The 22,025-nt window shown below is 47.4% G+C and overlaps 1 protein-coding gene across 1 annotated transcript; it reads left to right on the forward strand.

Moving 5' to 3' along the window:
- Window positions 1–385: 385 nt before the first annotated feature.
- Window positions 386–21,005, forward strand: MICOS10 (mitochondrial contact site and cristae organizing system subunit 10). Its single transcript, XM_079987391.1, has 4 exons — window positions 386–521; window positions 13,757–13,804; window positions 17,047–17,156; window positions 20,765–21,005. Exons 1-4 carry the CDS (start codon window positions 455–457, stop codon window positions 20,771–20,773), a joined length of 234 nt encoding a protein of 77 aa, XP_079843517.1. The 5' UTR covers window positions 386–454; the 3' UTR covers window positions 20,774–21,005.
- The last annotated feature ends 1,020 nt before the right edge of the window (window positions 21,006–22,025 follow it).

Genomic DNA, 22,025 nt, shown 5'->3' on the forward strand with positions numbered 1-22,025 from the left:
ATCTACATTTACATTCATATCTTTGGAAAGAGGGTTTGTAAATACCACACAATAAAACTGACGGGCTGAAGGGCCACGGGTGCCTTCTGGAGAGGAAGATGCCCGCAGATTACAATTAACGAGCCCTGCAGCCTAGGATGCCTCCTTCAACCTCGCTTTTCTCTTTCGGGCCTAGCCGGTTTCCGCCCCAAGGTCAAGCCTCCGGCCCAGGTTGCTAAGGTTACCCCAGGTTACCCTTGGCAACGGGAGCCAGCCCTGCCGGGTGGGGCAGCGGAAGCTGAGGTCGCGGAAGCGGAAAACCTCTTTCGTCCCCTCCCTTCAACTCCTTGGGACACTCGCGAGAGCCGCCCGCTGTCAGCTACAGCAGCGGTACCTCTCGCGAGACTTACGCCTAAAGAGGCGGGCGGGAAGGCTGAGTGGCAGCTCGCGGAGGGAGCAGGAGGCGGTGGCCAAGATGGCGTCGGAGGGTGATTTGGGCAGGAAGTGGGACCGGTGCTTGGCTGACTCCGCCGTCAAGCTGGGTAAGGGGGCGAGGGTGGGAGCTGTGGAATAAGGAGCGGGAGGAGGCTCGCCCTGTGTCTACGGTGTGGTGCTGAGGGGGAAGGAAGACCTGGGTTAAGGAAGGGGCAGTCCTTGCTCTAAGGCCCTGCTCAGGTTATCCTCGCCTGGCGTGAGGCCTCGTGCTATGTCCTTAGGATTAAAGGGTCGGTGCCTGGCTTGCCAATAAATCGTCGTGCTTCAGGGATAAGTTATTTATGCACGCACGCAGTTTTCAAAGGCATTTTTTTAAAAGGAGTTGCAATGCATCCAAAACATTGCAACCCACTTAAAAAAACCAAACCAAATTCTTAAATGCAGCAGCCTGCTTTTTAAAAGCAGTCGGGGAGGAGTATATATACAAAATATATCTTGCCCCCCTCATCGCCGATCTTTCTTCCTGGAAGGAGTGGAGGGAACTCTGTTGCAACAGAAAAATAAATATCTGCCTTGCTTTCCACCGGATCCCGCCTCCATTCATTCTTCTCTGACCGATCATGGACTTAGGGGACTCTGAGCCCCATGGGGAGTTGGGCAGCAAAAGCCAGACCCCAGTTTTTACATCAATTTCAAAAGTTTTCCCCAAAGCAATTTTGAAGCCCACCCAAACCCTGCAGCTGACTTCTCAGGAGCCAGTCTTCAGAAGGTGCAACCCCCTATATTGTGTTGTTTGCTGCTGCCTTGAGGAGACAAGAGTGTTCAGAAATATTGTGAATAGAATTGCCAGTGTTTGTAGCTGCATTATGGGGGTCCATGGTGCTGTGTCCCTATTTTTGTCTGGGAAATGTGGGATAGTAGAGCTGACCCTGGCAGCTATGTGCTCCACTTGGACCATACAGTGGCCTGTCACTGGAGACAGTCAGTCAAAGTTTGTGTGTAGGAATTGAATAGCTGTGGAGCCACAAATAATGTTTCATTGTGTTTTGTCTGCTGAATAGCTTTCATTGCAGTTAAACTTCTAAAATGCACACTGAAAAGGATTGTCTTCTTCAGCAGTAACAAGAATCATGCTGTAAGGGTGTGTTTGCAGGTCTAGTGGAGGCATAGTTCATTGGTTGAGCGCCTGTTTTGCATGGCAGACGTCTCATGTTCAATTCCCAGCACATCCAAATAAAAGGATTGTAGGTGAGCCAGTCTGGGAAAGACTTTGAGATTCTGCTGCCTGCTAGAGTGGGCGGTAATGTTCAGTTACAAAATAACAGCAATATGTGTATCATTTCTGTAATATTTAGCCGTTTGAATACGCCATCACAGCAGTTGTTGTATCAGTCCTGTACGGTGGGGGTGCGCTCAGTATGGGGGTGGGGATAATGCTGTGAGAGTGATTTGCCTAAAGCCACCTGGTTTGCCCTTGGGCTTGACAGAGGTGAAATCAAAACTAATAACTGTAGATCTGTGGTGTTATATTTTAGCTACCACTCCCAATTCCTAGTTGATGGGGCCATTGCAGGTTATTGATGGTAGGGAGTAGGTTCACTGCCAACCACAGTGGTGCCCCTGGCTTTCCTATATTTATTTTATTTGTTGCATTGCATTTATATCCCATCTTTTTCTCCAAGGAGCTGACAGTGACATACATAACCCTCTCCCCCATTTAATCCTCACAAGAACCTTGTGTGAGGTAGGTTAGGCTGAGAGGCAGTGACTGGCCCAAGGTCACCCAGTGAGCTTCATGACTGAGTGGGGATTTGAACCCCTCTGACACTGGACAATCAGGCTGTATTTGACAAAGGTTTTGCAGGGGATTCACTGTATGTATGACTAAAGTTGGAGGATTCTTTGTGATGTATGAGAGAGAGACTCCTGTCTCACAGTGACAAATCATTTTGTTACCTAGTAGTCACCATTCATAGAGCTTTCAGAATTTCAAAAAGTGCTTCACCTAACCTTTTCTTGTTGTAATGCTTTACAACAAGCCTGTGAGGTAGTCCAGTGTTATCCCAATATTTCAGTTTTGGGGGTGAAAGGGGAGTTGCTTTCCTAAGGTCACCTAACAATAACAAGTTTACTGCAAGTGTGAAGTTTGATCTGGGGGACACACCTACCAACTGGGGGGAGGTTTTCCCCATGAAGTTTCTGCTTAATCCACACCTGTTAAACACACACATCTGTCAAACAAAAAGGTGACCACCTGAGGCACAGGAATGAGACGACATCCAATGTGAATGGGTTGTATGTGAGTTCTACTAGAGTAAACCCATTGAAATTAATAACTGTGACTAACCAAGTTCACTTATTTCAGGGGGCCTACTCTGAGTAGAACTTGGTTTGCTGGAGACTGAGGTGTTGATGAGAGTTTGGGATTTCTTCTGTGGTGTGATGTGAGGAGGAACCTGTCTAACTGAGATCCATGTTGGCGCAGTAGATGGTGTGTATGTTGGATTTCTGCTGGGAAGATCTGGGTTAAAATACCAACTCAGCTATGAAGTTCTGCCTTGGGCGGATCACATTTAGCCTAACCCATCTCACAGTAGGTGATAGAGAAGGCAGTTGCTCTTGTATCCTGCTTATAGGCCTTTGGTAGGCCTCTGTGAGAACAGAATGCTGTACTAGTTGGGCCTTGGCCTGATCCAGCAGTCAGGCTCTACTAATGGCTGTGAAATGGAGACCTGAAGGGGTGGGTCTGTGTTTAGACACAAGGAAGCAATAGTTGGGAATATCTGAACTTAATTACTAGCTTAGTACAAGCAGAGAATGAGTTCAGACTAATGTGGAAAATTGATTCCCCACCAGCCCCTTCTTGCCTCTGGTTCCTATCACCTCCATCTTGTCAAAAGGTTTTCTTAGCTTGACTGCCTCTTGGGATTTCTTTCCAGTCTTTGACCTGCCCTTCAAATCTATTACTGTCTTTGTGATTGTATTAATCCCAGCCAAATTAAAACATTTCCCCTGCCTTGAACACTTAGGAAGTTTGTGAACATTCTATGCCATCATGTCAGCTCAGCCAATCTGCATTGGAAGCCGCAAATGCCATATTATAGGTGTCCTTCGCTCAATCTTTGTTGTGCTCTTATCCGGGCTTGGTTATGCTTTGCGGGTCACTAAGTTGATTTGTTTTCGTTGTCACTGATGAGCATTAGTGAGAAGAGGTTGGGACTCTGCCCTCTTTCCCAAGTTAGGAGGGTGGCTGCCCCCCGATGTGTCTTGATTCTCCTGCACTCCTACACTGAAAACCTTGCATGAACCCCTTTGAAATGAGAGTTGTGCAACATGTTCCCAGTAATATTGTGCCCAGGGTTGGCTGCGGTTTTGAGGTTTCTGTTTGCAGCCAACTCCCCCGTTCCCATACCGGGAGAAAGTGCTTTTAAGTTTTGTGTTATAAGACTTGTTTGCATGCAAGTGGGGTGGGTAAGAAGAGCAAGAAGAAATAGCAATGATCCAGTTTGAATTGCAAATGAGTTAATAATCGGATTTGTGCTTGCTGTTGCAATTTTCTTCTCCTCTGGCTTCTTCTGGGTAGGTATTAATTTGATTTTAAATGAGCAGGTGTCTCATACTTTGTAAGAGGGATTGGGGATGTGATAAGAAGGTTTCTGGGTTGATAAACAACCTAAGTAGAATCTTGCTGGATCAGGCTAAAGAGAAACCGTCTCTGGTCCAGCATCCCATTCATAGCAGTGGCCCACTAGATGCCTCCAAAAAGCCCACAAGGAGAGTATGGAGGCATCGGCTATCCTTAGGAAGATAGAAAGCTGCCTTCTTCCAAGACAGAGCATTGGTCCATCTAGCACAGTACACTGACTGTCACATCAGGGTCTCAGACAGGACACTTTTCCATTCCTCTTGGAGATTTGAACCCAGGACCTTCTGAATGCAAAGCGGGTACCCCACCACTGAACTATGGCCCTTCTTTTAGAACACATAGGAAGCTGCCTTTGACTGAGTCAACTGCTTTATCTAGGGTAGTGCTGTCCATGTTGACTGACAGCAGCTCTCCAAGATTTCAGACAGAACATTCCCAGCCTACCTGGAGATGATGGGAATTGAACCTGGGGCTTTCTGCGTACAGTACAGGTGCTCTTCCACTGAACTGTGGCCCATGTTTGTCCCTAGCACCTGACAGTCATAGGTAAATTGCATCGGAAGATGGAGGGACAGTTTAGTGGTTGATAAGACTTCCCCTTCATGAAGTTGTTGTAATCCTCTCATAAACCATCTACAAAGTATTGATGGATATTGCCAGAGCTTAGAGCAATTCCACATTCATTCTTCTTTAAAACAAAGCATAATCACACAACAAAGTGCCTGTGGGTCAGTGCCCAAAATCCCCTAAGTGCTAGGCTCATTTTGCAATTGGCAGAGGCCCAATTGCGACCATTTGGAGATCTCTGGATGCTTGGTTGGTGACAACCTTGTCTGGCCCCTCCAGCTTTCTTAAGCAGGTAAGCAGAAGAGCTTATTTATTGCATTTATATGCATGCATCTGCATCTTGAGAAGTGGGTTTGGTGAGCCTCTTTGTGCACAGCAAATTTCAAGGCTGCTGAGTTAGATGTGCATGTGTGTAAGCTCTTGGGTTTCACAGAGTTCACAGTAAGGTGGAGTGATGAAGACTTCTGTGAAATGTGAGAGCTTGCATCAATGTGAAGCTGTCCCATTTAAAAAGTCAGCATTTGACTTACCGGTATTTGGGGCTGGTACTGCAGCTGTTCCTCCTACTACAAGGTATTTGGTTTAACACCTTACTCCTCATCCCCACCAGTAACCAAGCTTAAGTACTGCATTTGCCTTTGTTTGCCCCTTGCTACCCACCCACCTCTTTTCTGTTTTTGCTGCAGACAGCTTGGGAAGAAGTAGCATTTTGCACATCTTCATAAAGAGACATGTTATCTTGATGGTGTTTTATATCCAGGATGGGGAACCTTTGGCCTTCTAGATCAAGCTTCCTCAAAGTCGGCCCTCCAGATGTTTTTGGCCTACAACTCCCATGATCCCTAGCTAGCAGAACCAGTGGTCAAGGATGATGGGAATTGTAGTCTCAAAACATCTGGAGGGCCGACTTTGAGGAAGCCTGTTCTAGATGCTTCTTAACCACAACTCTCATTACATCCTTGGCTATTGGCCATCCTTGCTGAGGCTGGGAGTTGTAGTTCAGCAACATCCGCAGGGCCAAAACTTGCCGACACTGGTTCTAGATGGATCAGTAGTCTCACCTGGTAGAGTATCTGATATAGTAACTAGCCATGATGGTTATGTTCTGCCTTCACAGTCAGAGACAGCAGTACTTTTTAATACTGGTTGATTAGTCCACAGCAGTGGCAAACAGTCAGATGATCTTGCCTCTGTGTGAGGCTGCAATAATGAGGGAACCATTGAGAGATGGGGCCTGCTGTGCCAATGAGGGAACCATTCAGCATCTGACACTGTTGCCCTCGTCCTGCTTGAGGGTTTCCCACAGGCATTGGCTTGGCCGCTGTGAGAACAGGAGCCTGGACTAGATGCACCATTGGCCTGATCCTGCAGGCTCCTCTTATGTCCTATGCTCATAAGCAGGGGAAAGATCTTAGGTTTGTAGGCTGCCCTCACAATAAACTGCTGCAGAGGAGCATGTAGATCCCCTTTCGGTGTGCATGCCCCCAGCTCTTGCTTGAACTGAACACACGCCTTGTTCTGAGGATTGCGCAAGGAATTGACTCAATTTTTCCCAACCGAAGCCCTGCCAGAGGTTTCCCAGCGGGAGTTTCTCACCGCCTGCTTGAACTGGGCCAGAGTCGTGTTTAGGCACAGGCACTTGGCCCAGAGCGTGAAAGGGAGCAGTGATGCTTATTTCACATGTATCAGGAATTAATGACATGTACACACAGAGCCAGGGCCGCAGTTGCAGAGGTAAGCATAAATGAGCTTCGCCTAGTTGACAGTGGCATTCCAAACCCACCAGGGCCCACATAATTCTCTGGGAACACTTTCTGATTTCCTTTTTTGCTGAATCCAAACGTGCAGGCCTGATAAAACCTTAAGATGTAAAGCCATTTATAAATAAAAGTCCATATCTTTATTCAACAAATGTTTCTTGTTTTGTTTTTTAAAGCAAAACATGACTTGTAAAAACTTCAGGAAAACAAACAACAAGGCAATGAAACTATTTTTTATGATTTCCCCAGAGTATCCTGAAAATACACTATGAAAATCTGTATTCCCATACATAGAACGGTATACATCTGTAAAACATGTTCTTATAAAGTGATCCGCAAGAACAGGCTTTACAGATGTATACTGTTCTATGTATGGGGATACAACTACGGTAAATTTCAGGCATCTACCTCTGAAAAAAGTGTTGTGTGTGCTTGATTTGCCGTATCATTTGCTGCTCTTTCTGGTAAGCTGCTACTGGGGCAGATGCAAAGTGCCTGCAGAGGGTTTTTTGTGGGGTTTTTTTTTAAGGAAAGGGTTATGTCCAATCTTAGTCCTACCCACAGTAGACCCACTGGAATTGGTGGGCCTGAGTGCTTTAATTTCAATGAGTCTACTCCGACTCTGAGTAAGGCTAACACTCCAAACCTTATTTGGGCTGAAAACTCTGGGTTGTATCTCATGTTAATGCTACTCAGAGTGGAGTGGACCCATTGAAATGAATGAGCCTAGGTAAGCTATGCCCATTAATTTCAATGAGTCTACTCTGTTGTTTGATACAACCCTCTTTGCCTCCAGTTCCTACCCAGAATAAGTTTCAGCTTATCAGGAGCCTTGGAGAAAAACTCTCTCCTGTTTTGCTGTTATAACTGGAGGTGGGAAGTGAACTTGATAGCTTCTGCTGATGAAGTGTGATGTGAAAGGCATCCCTGTTACGTATGCTGAACACATCCCTGTTCGGCAGCGGCAATGCCACTGCTGGGAGGCGGGCTGTTTTTCCAGGTGGGCACAATTCCACTCCACTTCCACAAAAGGAGCTGCAGGCTGAAACAGCCCTTCCTCACCCTTCAAAAGCAGTGAAGTTGGCCTGTTTTGAAGTTGTCATAGTGGTGGGTTTTGAAACAATTAAATGAAGGAAGTGATCTAAGGCGCTTTAATCCACTTGTTGCTGGGCAAGTGACTACGAGAAAACTGCTCCTTTCCAGAAAGGCATACCTGATGGCTCCCTTCTGGGCTCCCACTCCTTTGCAAGCCATGTTGTCATGTAGAGCCACGCCTGTCCATGAACTGGCAACAGCCTGCCAGTTCATAAATTGCCCGCTCCTCTCCCGAAGACACTTTTGCCTCTAATCCTTTGTTTGTTTTGACATCTTGGAATAAAACACTTCAAACTATTAAAAATTCCTTTCAAAATACAGCTTTTTAAATTAAAAGGATTTTCTTTTGAGGGTGGGGAGGTGATCAACTTGACTTTCAACTGTAGTTTCCTGCAGTTTATAATTTAGGGGATTTTCTGCTTCTATAGTCAGAGAGAACCACTCAGACACACATTGGACAGGTTCATGGCCTAACATCATAAGAGCTAAATGTAAGGTTGCCATACATCTAGAATTATTCAGCCCCCATAAGCAGTACTCAGACGGAAATGTCCAGGAAAAGAACCTTGAGCAAAGGATTTTCAGTTTTTGAAATATGGCATCCCTAGTATGGAGCTTCCAGGTTTGGGTCGGCCACTGTGAGAACAGGATGCTGGACATCTGAAGGCAGCCCTGTTTAGGGAAGTTTTTAATGTTTGATGCATTACTGTATTTTAATATTTTGTTGAAAGCCACCCAGAGTGGCTGGGGAAGCCCAGTCAGATGGGCGAGGTATAAATAATAAATTATTATTATTATAATAATAATTATAATTATTATTAATGAGCCATTGGCCTGAGCCAGCAGGGTTTTCTTAGGTTCTTAAGAGACCAATCTGTTCTCTTCTTGTAGGTGGGTGGAAGGTAATTAGGAGAAGTCTTATTCAGCATCTGTTGATCTAATAAGCAGTGGGATAAGTGGGGGGCAATAAAGGGGGGTGTTGTCTGGCTTCCCAACAGCTGCAGCTGTGGGGGTCCGATGCCTGGGGAGAAGGAAAGCTTTGAGGATGGGTTCTGTGGGAGTGAAATAATACTGCGGGTTGCTTTGAAGTCTGAAGCTGGAGCAGAGAGTCTGGGAAATTGCTTGTGCCCCTGTATTCCAATTCCGACTAGCTGGCATAAGTCTCCAAACTGGAAAATACATGGTGACTCTGAGGGATTAGGATTAGACTTCAAAATAGCCCTTCTGTCTCTAGAACTTGACTGATTTGGAAGACCAAATCAGTGTCAAGCTGATCAGAACTGTATGAAGAGCGAGTTTTGGTGGCAAATGCAGGGATGGGGGTGGAGAGAGAGAGAGAGAGAGAGAGAGGAGATATCTGCATGCTCAGGGGGGACCCCAACATTTGTAGTGGTTAGAGTGTTGGAGTAAGACCTGGGAAACCAGGGTTCAAATCTCCACCTAGCAAAGAAGCGCACTGGGTGTGACCTTGGGGCCAGTCACTGCCTCTCAGCTTAAACTACATCACAGGGTTGTTGCAGGGATTAAATGAGAGGGAGAATCACGAATGCCATCAATAAATACACAAGTGCAAGACATATTTTATAAAGGAAACCCCAAGGGGCAACCTTCCTCCCAAATAGCCCAAAGCAGTTTACTCCCAAAGCAGTAAACTTAGCAGCCAAGGGAAGTTGAATTTCAGTTGTAAAGGAAAAACTATGGTGGGGAAAAAGAGCAGAATGGAGTGTACTGGAAAAGGGCAAAACTGGCTTTCTGGAACACTGAGTAGCAGCACCTTGGTGAAGGATAAAACTGCATGATTTTGTTGCAGATCTCACTTGTCTGCATTAAAATATGGCCAGGTGATAACATCCATTTGGCCAGTGCTTATATGAAAAGAATGTAGATTAATTGCCTCCGCAAACCTGACATTTGGCAGGATAGCAGCTATTGGAAAAGGGTCTTCTGTTTTTTGAGGAGGTGGGAGGACAGGGGTGAATTAACAAGAGGCCTTAAAGGAAAAACCCATTTTTAATGAAATTGGAATCACATTGTATATGGCAATGGCTAGTGTAGCACATGCCTTTGGTTTGGGAAAAAGCTTTGGATGTAATTCATCTTTCTGTGTCATTGCTCCATTTGCAATACTTACAGATGGTGCAACAGAGTAAAATTTGGGGGTTAAATTAATCTGTGGCAGAGAAGATTGGCATTTGGCATGGGGTGGGTGGGTGGGGAACAAAAGCACAGTTCCTGCCTCCCCAAGGATTGAGGAAAGAAGTTACGGCCTGGCTGAACTGATTTCAAAATCCAATTTGAGGCTCTCCCAATGTGCTGGCTGGGAATTGTACTCCAAAACATCCGGAGGGCACCAAGTTGGTAAAGTTCAGCATGTTTCGTTCAGGAACATTCCCCATGCATTGATGGGACCCACAAATGGTGTGAGGCCCTAACTCAGTGCCAGGTCAATTGGATGGGGCTGCCCGGAAGGCCCATTTCCTCCAGGCCAAGTGGCTGAAGACATCTCAAAGAAGAAAACGACTTTCCTCGAGTCTTCCCCTCCTCTTGTGCCTTTCCTGGCTCTGGAGGGAGGGAGGGAGGGAGGGAGGGAGGGAGAAGCAGGAGGGGGTCTGGGACTGCAAGATATTTGGCTTTTATCCCCTGTCTGTTTGTTTTCCTTGTAAGTGAGAGCTTTCATCTTTTATTGTTATGAAGTTAAAGGCTGGCTTGGAGGTGCCGGTCTTTAGTGGAAACAGCTGCCTGCTGCAGTCCCTCGATGTCCCCTCGGTCAGGTGGGAGGCCCTTCTGGAGCAGCGCCTTGCCCTCTTAAAAGGAAATTGAGCGTGCAGCTCCCCAAAACGGCCAAAGCCATCGGCTGGTGTGGCTTTTTGCCTCTTTGCTGGTGCCTTTGTACAGTACCGTCCATAGCCAAACTGGCAACTTGGCCATTTCACCTCTAGGGACTTCTCTTGGATGAGACTCATTTGTTCCAGCAGCGTTTGTGTCTAGGAAAACCCCCAGTGGGGTTGGACACACACGGCTTTGAAAGATTGACTCAAACTCCCCTTTGCTTTCTTAGCGACATTAAGGAGATGACCGCAGAACCACAACAACCTCCTGGTTGAATGAAGAACTGTCCACAGCAACAGTTTCATAGATCTTAATTCCTGCTTGTGCTTCGAATTTGGTGTGTGTGTCTGTTGAATTGCAGGCCAAAACTGTCCTAGATAGAAATTATTTGAACTGAGCAGCTGGTTGGGCAGACAGAGGAGCGGGGAAACATTTGCCGCATTTTCTTCTCAATAAAGACTGGCAGTGCCCTCCATTATAACCCTTGGCATGTGACATCAGTCTTTACGGCCCTCCAGGTTGCAGTGGAAAGCTGGATAGGAATCTACCAAAGTTGCCTGGCCCTCACAGCCTCTGCCCCAGAGGTGTGGGGCCATTCCCATAAGAAGCTGCCCCTTTATTGAATCCAGCACATCTTCCTCACCCGATCCAGCCTTCACCAACCCTGTGCCCTTGTAGATGTTGCTGGGCTACAGCTCTCATCAGGCCCACCCAACACCGCCCATGGTCAAGGATTTTATTTAGACGATAACTTGCTCTGAATCTATTCATGGAGGATAAGGTTATCAGTGGCTACTAGCCATGATGTCTGTGTTCTGCAGGCTCTTATGTTCACTCCTAACCCATCTGGAGGGCACCAATTTGATCTACTTAGAATGATCCAGTTGTCCCCCTCCCCCAGGCTCTGTGGTTATCGTATTCTGAGCAATCATCGGACATTGGTTTTTCCCTAACAGGATGGAAAATGGTAACAGAAGCAACTGTTTAAAGGTCGTTGTTCGCGTGATGCACAGTCCATCTCCCATGTAAACCATTTCTCATTGATTAGCTAACTTGTTTAAGTTGGCAGAGGGGGAGAGAGAGGAGCCATCCTTGAGCAGGAAGTCTAAGCCTGGACCGCAGCATGACTTGCTGAGCTGGACAGTTTGAGCGAACGCCCATCTCATCGGTCCCCCCCCCTTCCCCCAGTTCTGCGTGTTGAAATAATTATTTTCTCTAAACTGCCTGATTTCCAGCAGTGGTCCTCGAGAAAGAAAGGAAAGTCAGTGTGTAGCAAGGGAAGGAGTTTGTTTGAGCCTCGGGTCAAGGAGGCCAAACAGTTTGTGCTTTTGATGGATCTGTGCAGATGGTAATTTGGGTTTAATAGCATAAACAACCTCTCCACACACACCCCCAACACCAGCTGTTCCATGGGGAAGCTGGAGTAGGGTGGGGAGACATCGGTTGTTGCTAATAGTCATTCGTGCCTTGATGCCTGCTTGACTACAAACTCTAGGTGCGCCCTGCCACCCCCCGGGCATCTTTTTAAAATTAAATTTATTTTCTAATTTTAAAATTACAAACCCACAAAAATCATGCTTCTAGCTGTGTGGTAACACTGGTTGCAGTATCCAATCACACCAGTCAAAATGTTCTGTAATGTGAGGGAGGCGATGACTATGCTCTGGCTCCATGTTTGGAAGCAGCAATGCTTCTGCTGGAAACTACAGGAGTGAAGAGTGTTCTTGTGCCTTTCTCAACCTGTGGGTCCCCAGATGTTGTTGAACTGCAACTCCCATCACCCCTAGCTAGCAAGGCCAGAGCTCAGGGATGATGGGAGTTGTAGTCCAACAACATCTGGGGACCCACAGGATGCGAACCGCTGCTTCGGGGCATCTGGTGAAAACGTCATGCTGGACTGCCTGACCCAGCAGGGCTTTCCTTAATAATCTTTATGGTAGATAATTTCCTGCCATCTCTTCTATCTTGCCAGGAATCAGCTTGCAGTATCTCACAATCCTGGGGCACACCATCTAAAGATGATTTCAGATCTTGTCTGCCCTGTGCCCCGCTGCCAAGATGAACAAATGAGTTCCCGTAATAGATTCAGCTTAACCTAAGCTGTGTAAGATATCATCTAAATAAAATCTCAGGAAGAACTTCCTGCAAAATCCACACACTGTATTGATCTGTGGTATCTTCTTCCAAATCCAAATCTATGACTTACGTTGACATATAAATGGAGCTTGGGACTCTACTGCAGGAGGGGGTGCCAGTGCTTAGCCTCGGGACGTGACAGTGTTCCAGAGCATGGGCAGAGTGTGTTTGCTTTACAGCTGCCATGAACAATAAACCAGCCGTGTCGGTTTGGGGCCTTGCATGCTCAATTTCCTTTTAAGAGGGCAAGGCGCTGCTCCAGAAGGGCCTCCCACCTGACCGAGGGGTAAAGACCAGCACCTCCAGGCCAGCCTTTAACTTCATAACAATAAAAGATGAAAGCTCTCACTTACAAGGAAAACAAGCAGACAGGGAATAAAAGCAGAGCAAAGGGCCCCCCCTTTGGTTCCCACCTTCCCAAGCCACGATGAGCACTAGAGGACAGGGAGACCGCAAAGGAAGCAATTTTCCTCCGAGACGGCTCCGGGCCACTTGACTTGGGAATAAACTGGCCTTCCAGGCGACCCCATCCTGTTGACGCAGGGCTGAGTTAGCGCCCCACAGAACACTTTGGGGGCCCATCAATATCTGGAGAACATTTCTGAAGGCCGTCTGCTACCTCCACATTTAAATCCAGAGCGAGCCGTGCCGCGCTTGCCAGGGACCGTAGCTCAGGGCTGAAGGAGCACATGCTCTGTGTGTAGAAGGTCGCATGGCTCAGTCTTGGGTAGAAGGCCTGGGGAAGCCTTTGGCAAGCAGAGCAAGGACTGGGCTAGCTTGGCCAATGGCCCGATTTGGCATCGGGCATCCCTAGGAGGCCTGTAGCAAAACGGTAGGCACTCCTTCTTTGCATGTGGAAGGTCGCAGCTTCAGTCCCTGCCGTCTCTGCTAGTAGAAGCTAATAAGCCTTTTCCTTCTGTAGCTGTGCTTTTGTGCACTTTTTTAAAAAAAGAAAGAAAGAACGAGGCAGTGATGGCCACCAACTTGGAGAACTGGGTGGATTCCGGAAGATTAAGGCTATTGATGGTTACTAGACACAATGGCTATGCTCTACCTACACAGCTGGAGGCATCAGTGGTTCTGCATACCAGTCACTGGAAACCATGGGAGAGGAGAGGGCTCTTGCATTTGGGTCTTTCTTGTGGGTTTCCTACTGGAGCATCTGGTTGGCCACTGTGAGAACAGGATGCTGGACTAGATGGGCTATTGGCCTCATTTGACAGCATCTTCTTATGCCCTGTAACGAATAATATTTTCCCCATGTGGGGAGGCCTGGCAGGCTCCGCTAACTCTTTCCTTCCTCTTGCAGGTGCTGGCTTTGGGTTGGGTGTCGTCTTCTCAGTCATCTTCTTCAAAAGTAAGTGATGGGTAGCCGCCAGCTGCATACCCCTCTTCCGCCCTAGGTTCTTCTCTTCCTGACATCCATTCCGAGGGGACCTTGTGCCACCATGCCTCCCTTTATGCTTTTAGATATTGGCCGGCCAATGAAGATGGCAGGGCAGCAGGGACCCATAGCTTAGCAGTAGAGCACTTTGTTGGCATGCAAAAGGTCCCAGATTCAGTCCCCAACACCTCCCGTTAAAAAGATCAGGTAGGCAGCTGATGACGAAGGCACTTCTGTGCCTGAGATCCTGGAGCTCCGCTGCCGACCAGAGTTGGAAATATTGGGCGAGTTCAACCATTTCCCAACCTGGTGGCTCTCCAGCGGTTGCTGGGAGCCTCACCTCCTGTGAGCCCCCCGCCAGCACAGCCACAGGATCAGGGATGACCAGTGATGTGTTAGTAACTCTGTGTGTTTTGCAGCCTGAGTTTCAAAGGCAGGTTTAGTAGCCCCTTCTAAATAAAGAACCTCCTCACAACGTACTGCGGTATTTGCTTTCTCTAAATAAAAGCTGCCTTGTTGACATCAGGATGGGATTTGAGCACACGGGAAGAGCCCTTTCCAGCAGCCATTTGCAGCTTGATAAACATTTTTAATATATATTTATGCAATAACTTCCTTCTGTTTAAAAACAACAAGCACTGTGGAGCCCATCTGCGTGTCCCCCCCGCTCCAAGCCCAGCACTGTGACCCATTTTTAAAACAGGTTTTACTCTACCATGCATTTTGTGGGATAGGGTGGGGTGCAGGTTTTTAGGATTTGCAAACAGGGATGAGCCACTTGAAAAGATCAACCTAGTAGCTGTGGAAAGAGGATTTCTTTATAACCAGGGGTGAGGAACCTCCCTTGCTTCGCCACCTTTGGAGGGGGCAATCTGTCAGGGGTCGGCTGCTGTCAGTGGGGGGGTGGGGCCCAAGCCAGAGGTGGGTGGAGCCACTTCCCTCCTCCTATTTCCTTACCAGGGGAGGGAGAGTGACTGGAAGTGGGGAGGAAGAAAAGGGTCCTCCTTTCCTTCCACTCTGCAGTTTTAATCTGAAATCTTAGGCTCAGCGCTTCACCCAGAGCTCAGAAACTGCTCGCGCTAATGAAATTCCCTGCTGCAAAATGTGCCTAAAACAATGGGAGTTTCAAACACTGGCTTTGGGGAGTAAAAAAGTTGGGAGGGGGGCATGTATGCCACCTTGATCTCCTTGGAGAAAAAGGTGGGATAAAAATACAATGCAATCAATGAAATAAACGAATAATAATTTTGTTATGGTGGTCTGTGTGTGCCACCTAGTTACAATCCCTACAACAGCCCTGCGAGGCGGGGGTGTGGAACCTTTATCAGCCCAAGTGCCCCATTCCCTCACAGGCAGTCTTTTTGGGGGGGGGGGGGCGGAAACCACATGTCAGTAGTGGGCAGGGCTAGGTGCAAATGTGGACAGAGCAATCAATGGCTTTCATCTCTTAACTAGTAGGCCAGCCTGAGGCTTCTGCAGCTTCCCTCCCCAAATGCCTCTCTATTCAGGCAAGCAAGAGTCCCATTTCAAGGACATATTCCAGCTAGGCAAAAGCACTCAAGGAGAGTGGCAAGTGGGCCATTGATGGGGCACAGAACTGGGGAGAATTCCAGGGGCCACTTAGCAAGGCCTGGAGGGCCATTTCTGCGATAAGACAAAATCCCTTTCAGTAATATGCCCCTGTTTCAGAATTAAGCCCGAGAGTCGCTTGCCTAGGACCCACCAGTGGGCCCATAACAGTTTTGATCCGAGAACTGCCCCATTCAGAGTTCAGTCCATTAACCTCTCACTGTGCTGCTGTACTAGCTATAGAATCATAGAGTTGGAAGAGACCACAAGGGCCATCGAGTCCAACCCTCTGCCAAGCAGGAAACACCATCAGAGCACTCCTGACATGGATGTCAAGCCTCTGCTTAAAGACCTCCAAAGAAGGAGACTCCACCACACTCCTTGGCAGCAAATTCCACTGCCAAACAGCTCTTACTGTCAGGAAGTTCTTCCTAATGTTTAGGTGGAATCTTCTTTCTTGTAGTTTGGAACCATTGCTCCGTGTCCGCTTCTCTGGAGCAGCAGAAAACAACCTTTCTCCCTCCTCAATGTGACATCCTTTTATATATTTGAACATGGCTATCATATCACCCCTTAACCTCCTCTTCTCCAGGCTAAACATGCCCAGCTCCCTTAGCCGTTCCTCATAAGGCATCCTTTCCAGGCCTTTGACCATTTTGGTTGCCCTCCTCTGGACACGTTCCAGTTTGTCAGTGTCCTTGAACTGTGGTGCCCAGAACTGGACACAGTACTCCAGGTGAGGTCTGACCAGAGCAGAATACAGTGGCACTCTTACTTCCCTTGATCTAGATGCTATACTCCTATTGATGCAGCCCAGAATTGCATTGGCTTTTTTAGCTGCTGCGTCACACTGTTGGCTCATGTCAAGTTTGTGGTCAACCAAGACTCCTAGATCCTTTTCACATGTACTGCTCTCAAGCCAGGTGTCACCCATCTTGTATTTGTGCCTCTCATTTTTTTTGCCCAAGTGCAATACTTTACATTTCTCCCTGTTAAAATTCATCTTGTTTGTTTTGGCCCAGTTCTCTAATCTGTCAAAGTCGTTTTGAAGTGTGATCCTGTCCTCTGGGGTGTTAGCCACCCCTCCCAGTTTGGTGTCATCTGCAAATTTGATCAGAATGCCCTTGAGTCCATCATCCAAGTTGTTGATAAAGATGTTGAATAAGACCGGGCCCAAGACAGAACCCTGTGGCACCCCACTAGTCACTCTTCTCCAGGATGAAGAGGAACCATTGATGAGCACCCTTTGAGTTCGGTCAGTCAGCCAGTTACAAATCCACTGAGTGGTAGCATAGTCAAGACCGCATTTTACCAGCTGCTTTACAAGAATATCATGGGGCACCTTGTCAAATGCCTTGCTGAAATCAAGGTAGGCTACATCCACTGCGTTCCCTTCATCTACCAGGCTTGTAATTCTGTCAAAAAACGAGATCAGGTTCATCTGACATGACTTATTTTTCAGAAATCCATGCTGACTATTGGTGATCACCATGCCCTTGCAGAATTTCTTGTTTCATTGAAGCATTGCAAATTATCTGGACCTTGATTCGGACCACATTTCATAGTGACATTCCCATTGTTCTTCCATCTCTGTTCTCTTTCTCTCTTTCCCTCCCTCTCTTTGCTTCCACCTTCTTTTGTTCCAGGGAAGACGTGGCCCATCACTCTCGGGTCAGGAATGGGCTTAGGAATGGCTTATTCAAACTGCCAGCATGACTTCCGGTCTCCTTACCTTCTCCATGGGCGGTTTGTCAAGGTGAGTCTGCTGTTGAGAACTCCTCTCTTCGGTCGCATCTACATAATACATTAAAAGACAGTGTTCTCTAAGCTACTAACATGAGTTTGACCAAACTGCGGGAGGCAGTGAAAGACAGGAGTGCCTGGCGTGCTCTGGTCCATGGGGTCACAAAGAGTCGGACACGACTAAACGACTAAACAACAACAAATACCACTTTAACCTCCCCAAAAGATCCTGGGGACTGTAGTTTGTTAACTGCTAACTACGCTTCGCAGAATTCTTTAGGGGAACCATGACAGTTTAGAGTCATGTGCTTAAAATGTGACCTTATAGATATTTGCTTGGTCTGGGGTAGGGAGTAATTCCTAAAAGTACAGCAGGCACCTTCTGTGCCAACTTCTAAACGCCTGCTGAAAACCTTTCTATTCTGCCAGGCCTATACGGGCAAACAAGAATACCTGTTTCCACAGTGGTTAATTGATGCCCTGTTTTTAACTTCTTTACGTTTTTATTGTATGGTTCTGTGTTTTTATTGCTTTAAACCACTTTGATGTTTTTTATGGCACAGCAGTATACAAATCATAGAATCATATAAATATTTTTATAATTAAATATTAAACTCAGGGGAAAGCGGGTAGCCTTCCAGATCCCCCCCTTTCAGTTTAACAACCAGTGCAGTTGAGAGTCTGAGGTTTGTGGGTCTAGCAGACGGCCGTCTTAAAAAAGGGGCAATGGGACACTGTTTTTGAAAACAAATGGATGTCTTGCAGCAAAGGTTTTCACATGCTGGAGTCAAATGCTCTGCACATTTGGCAGAAATGCACACAGCTCTTTGGGGGTGGGGCGACTGTAACCAGTGGAACCAAACGGTCACGAAAATTAAGAGAGCAGAAGTCTGTGACAATTATACATAAAGTTTAAAAGAGTGCTAGGTTTCAACGTGATCGTTCGCAACAGCAATAATTGGGGGATAAATTTCACGCCTGTAGTGGGTGAGGAAACCCTGGTCTCTATTTAAGCCCTCAGCTAGAACTATGAAAGTTGTGGATTGGGGAGTTGCATCCAGTGCTAGCCCTACTCAGAACAGACCCACTGAAGTTAACGGGCAGACCTGATTTAGGTTCATTCATTTCAGTGAGCCTGTTCTAACTTAGTTGGATACAACCCAGTTTCTGATTCAGCCATTTTCCCACGGTGCAGCAGGAAACCCTGGTCTCAGTTGAGTCCCAGCGTGTAAGATCTAGTTCAGCCACTATTCTTTGGCTAGGGGGCTCTGAAGTGCTGTCTCTTCTGGTATAAGTCTGGAAATGTAACCAGAGTACAGCTATGGGGCTTGGTTGCAAGAGCTTCCTGGCCTACTCAGGTTCCCCCCCCCCCCACACACACACTCTTGTTGATTTACCAAACCCCCTTTCCCTTTGCTTCTCTCTTTCCTCATCCTCTTAGCCAAACCACCCTTAAGCCAACTTAGCCTCTTTCTTGCTTGCAGGTTTCCTGCTACCTAATTCTCCCTTGAATTTTCTTTGGCAATTGCTTCTCCCTCCCTCCCTCCCTCCCTCTTGGAAATTGGCAAGCTTTGTGCTTGCCTGCCTTTTTTTTTTTTTTTTTTTGCTAGAACCCCAAGATTTACCAACCAGAGCCTGGTGCAAAAGTCTTATTGTTAGAATTGAAGAGCATTTTCGTCTAGCATCCTCTTCTCTCAGTGACCAGCCAGATACCTCTGCAAACAGGACCTTCATGCAACAGCAATGCTCCCCACTTGTGTTTCCCATCAACTGATATTCAGAAGCATTGCTGCCTTCCGATTGCAGATTTACCCAGAGATCTGCCAGTTGATTCTAAGCTACATTCTGCCCACCTCTCAGTCCAGCCCTCAATTGTTTGGCCTTGCACACTGTCAGTGCTAATTAGTTTGATGACTTAACTCCCAGCAAGCGTTGGTTGTGGCTTTCTTCCAGATGGGAGAAGAAGTTGCTAATTCCAATTTGATGACTGGTATAGCTGGGGTGGGGTGGGGAGACCCATCTAGCTGCCTCACCATTCCCCCCCCTCGAAGAATTGAGGCCTCCAGACCACTCAGCTGTCCACATCAAAACTGCGTCATGCTTCCCGCAATGTTGCGAAACGGCCATATAAAGTTTATAACAGACTCTATTCGTGGTTTCCCTTCCTCCCACAAACGCACAAAACCTCTCTTATGGAGGAGCAAATCGCAGAACAGCCTCGGGCATGAATAAGCCCTCTAGTATGGCAAGTTATGACTCTGTGCACTCAACTCTACGTCGCTTAATGCCGGGGCTTGGTGTACATAATACTTTTTTTGGGGGGGGGATTGTTTTACGTAAAAAATAGAATTACAATTCATTACTGCAGCTACAATCAATCCAAATGGAGATCTAAACAATAGAAATTCATTAACCCCTCCATCACCCTCCCTCAAACGACCTAATACAAACTCTCTTGATCTTCAGATATTATATTCACTGTTTACAGAGTCTGTTACATTCCATAAAACCTATTGCTTTCTAAAAAAAATAAATACTGTCTATAAGGAAGCAGAAGGAAGGAGTTGATAAGGATCCCAGCTCTACAATTCTATGTTTCTGTGTCGCAGACAAACAAACATATATTAGCACTTCTTTTTCTTCAAACTGTAGGGGAGCAGGGAGAAAAAATGTATTCTTTTGCTCTTATCATAGAATTGTAGAGTTGGAAGAGACCATGAGGGTCATCTAGTCCAACCCCCTGCCCGACGTGAGGGTCGAACCCACGACTCCGAGGTTAAGAGTCTCATGCTCTACTGAAATGCCACCAGGCATTTGGCTCTGTAGGCTTTTGACTGTGTCTTTGCAAAGGCAGCAGCAGCACAACAGCACCTTTCCTTAAAGCTGAGACTTCCTGGATGCAGGGATCCATTTCCCCTTATGTGCTTGGAGACCAGGGAGTCCTCATGTCAGGGATCTAAAGGGAGGGGGATAGCTGTGGTCACAAGGGACCAGGGTCCTGCGGGACTTGACATCTTTCCGCAGGGCCTGCAAGACAGAGCTGTTCCTCCGGGCCGTTGGTTTGGACTCAGTCTGACCCTTATGTTTCCCTCCCCTTAGGTTTTGATCTATGGGCTACTATTAAAATGAGGCTGCATTTTAAATAGTATTTTTAACCTGTATTTTAAATTGGTTTCCCCCCCCCCCCCATTATGTAATTTTATTGGCGTTAGCCGCCCTGAGCCCTGCTCTGGTGGGGGGCGAGGGTGGGGTATAAATAAAAAATTATTATTAATATTTATTATAGAGCGGTAGATCCTCTCATATAAAGGAAACCCTTGGATGGCTGTGAGAGAGGATTGGACAAATCCATGGGGAGGAGAGGGCTGTCAATGGCTATTAGCCACAATGGCTATGCGCTGCCTCCACTATGGGAGGCAGCACTGCTTCCAAACACAAGTTGTTGGAAACCAGAGATGGGGAGAAGGCTCTTGTGCTCGGGTTCTGCTTGTGGGTTTCTGTGCCATTGGCCTGGTCCAGCAGGCTCTTAATGTTCCTCTGTTAAAAGTTCTGCAGCAGGAACAGACCTGCAACCCTAAGGCCAAATGAGTAACCGCAAGCCGTTTTTTCCCTTTCCACCAGGAGCAATGACGCAGGCCCGACCCACGCCTCTCTTTTGCCAGAGGATCAGCGGCACCTTGGCAATTCCTTGGGAAGGTCGAAGCGTCCCGGCCTTGAGGCAACAGCCTTTGGAAGCGTTCGGCCCGTTGCTCTTTTTCCCCGCGACACCTGGAACCGAATATCGTTTTTTTTGTAATCCCTCTTTTGGAAACAAAAAAGGGGAAGGTGCTGTTCTGGAAAGTGAAATAAAAACGAGAGTCCACCCCCTTGCCTCCTGCGCCGTCTGCTGTGTGTAGAAAGGGAATGTGTGGGACGGCTTATTTTTCCGTTTAAACTAGCAGCTGTGGCCACCTGGTTAAGTTCCTCTTTGAAAGGCACCCTCCCATGACAGCTGTCCTCTGTTCCTCTCCCACTTGCAATCAGCCCCCGCTGAAGTTTACAGTTTGCGTTTAAAGAAAAGCAGCCCCACCCCATAGATCACCCTCTTTATCTCTGCTGTAGTCTGGAGATGTCCTTTAGCAGCAGCGACTGTCTTTAAAGAAAAAAGACCAAAACTCATAAATGAGCAGGCAGATAGAAGAGGATCTGGGGGTGGGGTCTAGCCCTCTAGCTGGAGACATCGGCGTCCTGCCCCTATGGGGAAGGAAGATGGGGGCCTGTAGCTCAGTGTCAGATAACAGGAGGACATGGGATCAGGGCAAACACACTTCTAATCCGGATTTCCTGTTCTCATGGCGGCCAGCCACGTTCCCTGAAGGGGAGCCTGGGAAGCAGGAGCTGAGTTCAAGAGCAGGGCTCTTGTGACTTGTGATTGCAGCAACTGACACATTCAGAGGCCGCTTCCAGTGGCTGGAAGCCGCAGGAGGGGAACGCGCTCTTCTGTTCAAAGCCGGCAGGAGACCCGCAGACAGGCACCATCCGGTTGGGCACTTGTGAGAGCAGGATTCCAGACTAGATGGACCATTGGCCTGGTTCCTGCAGAACTCTTCTGATGTTCTGACCCGCTCTGTATGCCAAAGGCACCCAATTTCAGCCTCCTCCATCCAGACAGGGCTGAGACGTAGTTCTGCCAAACCCCGGAGAGTCGCTGCTGCTGCCGCGTGGCAGCATTGACTGTTCCAAGCTAGTTGGGTTGAGGGTCCGACTGCTATGAGGCAGCTGCCTATATTCTTGCGCCTTAAGGGGAGGGCTGTAGCTTAGTAGCAGAGCACCTGCTTGGCATGCAGAAGGTCCCAGGTTCAGTCCCCAGCAGCATCTCCCAAGTAGGGCTGGGAATGTCCTC

Source organism: Podarcis cretensis (genome assembly GCF_951804945.1).
Source record: "Podarcis cretensis genome assembly, chromosome: 8".
NCBI classification, from domain to species: Eukaryota; Metazoa; Chordata; class Lepidosauria; order Squamata; family Lacertidae; genus Podarcis; species Podarcis cretensis.

Bases quoted from the DNA above. Each gene is read 5' to 3' on its own strand.
- MICOS10 (XM_079987391.1), top strand. From the start codon at position 455: ATGGCGTCGGAGGGTGATTTGGGCAGGAAGTGGGACCGGTGCTTGGCT. The intron at 522-13,756 runs GTAAGGGGGCGA...TTCCTCTTGCAG, and splicing joins TGACTCCGCCGTCAAGCTGG to GTGCTGGCTTTGGGTTGGGT. The intron at 13,805-17,046 runs GTAAGTGATGGG...CTTTTGTTCCAG, and splicing joins CTCAGTCATCTTCTTCAAAA to GGAAGACGTGGCCCATCACT.